This window comes from Pieris rapae, chromosome 23, assembly GCF_905147795.1.
Source record: "Pieris rapae chromosome 23, ilPieRapa1.1, whole genome shotgun sequence".
Lineage (NCBI taxonomy): Eukaryota > Metazoa > Arthropoda > Insecta > Lepidoptera > Pieridae > Pieris > Pieris rapae.
The window spans coordinates 1,120,447-1,125,982 of NC_059531.1; the positions used below are offsets into that span (position 1 = coordinate 1,120,447).

A 5,536-nucleotide genomic window follows, 5' to 3' on the forward strand; every position below is an offset into this window, starting at 1 on the left:
GTGTGAACATAAACAAATACATGGAGGGATCATACACTGGTACATGATCATCTATTGGTTTTACCTTAGTAATAATTAATTTATAAAGAAGTTTCACTTCTGACATGTGTAGGTTGTACGCGAGCACTGTTTTAATAGAACAGTTTACCATGAGTTTTCTTAAAACAATCTACTTAGTTGAGAAGCTGTTTCATTTAATAAAATAAATCTGTCGTTATGTTTTTTTTTATAGAACATGGGACAAACGGGCAGGAGGCTCACCTGATGTTAAGTGATACCGCCGCCCATAGACACTCTCAATGCCAGAGGGCTCGCGAGTGCATTGCTGGCCTTTTAAGAATTGGTACGCTCTTTTCTCGAAGGACCCTGGGCCAGTGGGCAGCTGGTTCCAGGTGTTCGCGGTGATACGGGTGGAATTTCGTATTCTGCCTCGACGTCCGATGATGAAACTCAGCTGCAGCTCAGCTCAAAAATCGATGCTTACACGACGATTATACTGGGCATCGTTACATGTTTTAACATTTGTAACTTTATTTAATTAAAAAAAAGTAAAAACATTGCTGCTCTCTCATCGTCTTCATTGCTAACCACATACCGTACTTAAGTTCTGTCAAATATTATATAGTGCAGAGATTTTATACTCGGTTCCAATTTGGTTATCTTCAGTCTCAAGTCTCCACGTTGTTCTATCTAGCTGATTATCGCCCTGTGGGGCATGGACCTCATGTTAGGAAACATTACTCTAGACTCCACACCTCTTAAAATAAACAAAATAATATGTAAAAGCTTTTAAAATATTTTTATAAAATCTCTCGACACTTTAAAGCGTTTAAAGTAAGTGCATTGCCGAGATTTCCACGCCATTTCACCGTATTTTGAATTTCATTTTAGACACGAACATACTTTGCAGTACAGGGGATGTACTAATGATATTTTTTGTCAAACGTAATATAAAATACTTTAAATATAAAACAACATTTTTACATAATGGTAAGAAAATTGATAAACTAAATTTTATTAACACATTAAGTTCTCTTTTCTCGGATCCGAGTGGAGCGGGGTCATAGTATCGGTGCCGCCCACTCGAATCCGAGAAAAGAGAACTTAATGTGTTAATTAAATTTAGTTTATCAATTTTCTTGTATTATTATAATTATTTAAACATAACTTTAAATTTAAACGTCGGTTAAATTTATTATTATATAAATTATGTTTAAATAATTATAATAATACATAACTTCAATCCGTTAAAAAAGTGTTTTTCTTTAAATTTGTAAAAGTTATGTTAAAGACAATACTATTGTCGATAAATTACTGGTGAAGATAATATCCTTTTCGGAATGATATCTTGCGTTAATAATTGAGTTGTGTTTATTTTGATACAAATTACTTTTTAAACATGGTCCTTGAACTCATGTGACCAAGAGGTTTTCCTTATAATGGACCAAGAAATAAACAAATAATGTTATAGATAATTTAGTATTGTATGGTCCATCGTTATGTGGAGTCGTGTTTTTATACTCTGCGCGTGCGCATGGGCATACTCTGAGTCACGGGTTGTGAATACGGCTCAGGGCCCAGTCAAGGGTTACCAGGATGACAGTGGGCTGTACATCTTCTATAATATTCCGTATGCGAAGGCTCCAACTGGAATAAATAGATTCAAGGTAAAAATTCAGGTTCAATTATATACAAAAAAAGTTTGTCAAATTTCTTTGTTTTAAAAAATATCAAAGTTTCTATAGTTATGCAGGTTTATGCTTATATTTTAATTTAAACTCACTAGAATATCGACGGAATCAGCAAGGCTATTTTTACGCGCTATTCTTAATGGGAGGATAGATAGCTATTTGCTATCGTTAATTTCTTTTAAAATCCCTAATCTGTATGCGACAAGATACTCAAAATTGTTCAGTGTGCCTCGTACGAAGTCGAATTACCTGCGTAATTCGCCAAAGTTTCGGTTTTTATCGAACATCCATCATCAACATCATCCATTATCAGGACATTGATCTTTTCCACCTCAAAAAGAGAGATGTAAAGAAGTACGAAAGAAAGAAAAAAGAAAGTAATATGTATAAGTATAAGCTGTTAGATTACTTAATAATAATAATAGCCTTTATTTAGATACATTTTACATTATATATTAGATTACTTACAATTAAATAAATAAGGTATTGCATACTTAAATATTGTCATTTTCTAAATAGTGTTAAAAATAAGTTTTGTGATAATTTTCAGTGTACTCGCTGCTACATTGTTTCGCCATAATAGTGTATTAAATATAAATAAATTTTAGGGGTTCCAGAGAAAGACTTAAAAAAGAAATCCTAAAATTGTGAGATTCATTACGAATGTTTTATGTCCACAGATAATCTACGCTACTAGTAACTAGATAGCATAATTATTATCAAACAAAATCGTTCATTGATAACGTAATGACTATGCACTGATTCAAATAGATACACTTAATACAAACTAAACCTTACTAAATTTTAAACCTTTTGGCGCGATGGAGAAAATGATGAGAGAGATTTTTTACGATGCGCGCGCACACCAACACCTAAATTCGACATCGTGAAGTTAGGTCTAGGTGGCATGGAAATCGATAACTATGTTCATGTTGTATATTTTAGTATTTTTTTTATTTAGAACACGTGTTTCGTAACAGTACAATTAAACAGTGTGAATAAATAAATATTGTTTTGTTGTTTTTAAATCAATTTCATATACGACGGTGATAGTATTTACTAATATTTTTTTATTTAAATAAAATCTTTTTGATCCATTTAATTATTTTAATACAAATCACTACTGCATTTTAGTATTTTTTTTCACAAGAAATAAGTACACACACCCTTTTTTTATTCCAGATTAAACACAATTAAACAGAAAGAGACAACAGAGTCTTATTAACTTATTTAGTAATATTAAATTCCAATAATTAAAAGTAGAATTTACAGCTTAGATATTATGATCCGAATATCCTTTCTTCCTTGAGTATCATTGATCGCTTCTATATCTTCTAGCCACCTTTTCAGGGAATCATTTTCTCTTTCTTTCCCTCGTCCCTTTTCTTTTTAAAGTCCATGTTCTATCGGTACATCATGCTATGATATACTTTCATCCATAGTATTAATCTGTTTTCAGGCGCCATTACCAGCTTCAAATCGATCATACGTCTTAGAAGCTATAAATAAAGGAATAATTTGCCCTCAATCAACAGAACTCTTATCTATGTTCATGTTCAACCAAACAATAACAATAACAGAAGACTGTCTTATCGCAAATATATTTGTGCCGGATACCAAGAAGACTAGTTTACCAGTGATTGTCTATGTACACGGTGGGGGATTTATCCTTGGACAAGGGAATTTCTTAACATACAAACAGTTTGCTCAAACGAATGATATTATAGTCGTCACTTTCAACTACCGTCTAGGCGCCCATGGATTTCTATGTATGGGAACTGATGATATCCCCGGTAACGCTGGGATGAAAGACCAAGTTGCTTTACTACGCTGGGTCAAAGAAAATATAGCAAATTTTGGAGGAGATTCAAATGATGTAACAATCGCTGGCTATAGTGCTGGATCTGTGGCTGTTGATTTGCTAATGTTGTCAGACATGGCAAAGGGATTGTTCAACAAAGTGATTCCTGAAAGTGGAGCAAATACAGTCGCATGGGGCGTACAAACAGATCCGATTAAGAATGCAAAAGAATACGGGAAATTACTCAATTTCACAGTGGATGATGTAAATGCGCTAGAAGAATTTTACAAAACTGTTTCATATGAAATTCTGACGTCAAAGCAATTCGGTCTCTTGTCTCGTCCAGATCAAACTTTCCTATTCTCCCCATGTGTTGAACGTAATACAGAAGGAGAGGAATTCCTTACAGATAGCCCAGTAAACATCTTGAAGAGCGGAAGATACAATAAAGTACCAATGCTATATGGATTTGCTAATATGGAGGGTTTGATAAGGATGACAATATTTGAGGAATGGAAGAATAAGATGAACGATAACTTTATTGAGTTTCTGCCTCCAGACCTTCAATTTAACAGCGAAGAGGAGAAGGAGACCGTTGCGAATAAAATAAAAGATTTTTACTTCGGTGGTAAGGTCACAGATGAAAATACACTTAGTTATGTGGATTTTTTCTCTGATGCCCTCTTTACATACTGTACTTTGAGAGCTGTTAAGATGCATCTAGCCGCTGGTCATGATAAAATATATCTATATGAATATGTTTTCGTTGACGACGATGTGCCGGTCGTCCTACATACTAACGTACGAGGTGCCACGCATTGTTCTCAATCCGTTGATTTAAGTGATGGCAATTTCACTCACGCTGCATATGTGCCCTTTACACCAGAGGCGAGGGATATGAAGAAAATTGTCCGCGAACTTTGGAACAACTTTGTAAAAACTGGGTATGTTATTGTATACTTTGATAGAAGGTTCAAGTTAAATTCGTAATTATATTAAGTTAATTATTAATAAACTTTTATTATTATTATCGCTTAACGCGAAATATTGTCACCCGTATGTCAAATCAAATACTATTTTGACATAATAATCTTATAATGAAATTAAAAGGATCATTTTGTCTACCACCAGAATAATCCCAAAATACATGGTCATCATCATCTCAAATTATAAGAACTGAAATCCATATGTTTCTTTCAAAAAACAAGCAAATTTCTATGATCCGATCCTAAAGTAAACATACCAATGATAATAAATTAATAATTAAGCCTTAATAATATTTTTTAATAATTAAATTTTAAGGTTAGTTATTAGATATATTTTTAGTTTGTAATTGTATATTAATATAATTTTTTTTCATTGTTTCCATGTTTTAAGAAATAATTACATCTTTGTTAATCCTTAAGTACTATATATTAAATAAATATTAAGCCTTTATATATCTACCCTATTGCCTCACAATACACAATAATATATACAATTTTGATTCAATAAGATGCAACTCCTGTCTGTCTGGTGGAAGGACTTCTCCAAGTTTTTCCACCCTTTTCTATTTCCCGCCGTCTTCATTCAATTTTGTTCAATGTCAATTCACTGTTTTTGACCATCTGTATTTGAGTTGTAGGACATGTTGACTTCACATACTTTTCTGTGTGTCACTTAGTTTCATTCTTACGAATTTTGTCATACTAAAGGTCTGTTTCACAATTTATGTGTTGAATAGCTATTTGGTACTTTATCCATACATTGTGAAACAAGCCCTAAGTCTAAATTCTACCTCATGAAATAGTTCTATCAAAATTAAAGTTATATAATTTTACAGGCAACCAGTACCGGAAGGTTCCAAGTTCCCATCATGGCCGCCAGTTGACAAGGACTGGTCTCCGCACATGGAGCTCAATAACCCTCTTCAGCTAAAGGGATCGCTTCTAAAAGAACGAGCATTATTTTGGGATGAAATATACGAAAAGCACTATCGCCACCCGTTACCACCACAAAATATTGCAAAAAGATTTGAACTATAAATAAATATATAAATTTAAAA

The 5,536-nt window shown here is 33.1% G+C and overlaps 1 protein-coding gene across 1 annotated transcript; it reads left to right on the forward strand.

Moving 5' to 3' along the window:
* Window positions 1-1,450: 1,450 nt before the first annotated feature.
* On the forward strand, window positions 1,451-5,536 carry LOC111003147 (cholinesterase 1). The gene is made up of 3 exons (XM_045633539.1): window positions 1,451-1,667; window positions 3,151-4,436; window positions 5,315-5,536. Exons 1-3 carry the CDS (start codon window positions 1,500-1,502, stop codon window positions 5,514-5,516), a joined length of 1,656 nt encoding a protein of 551 aa, XP_045489495.1. The 5' UTR covers window positions 1,451-1,499; the 3' UTR covers window positions 5,517-5,536.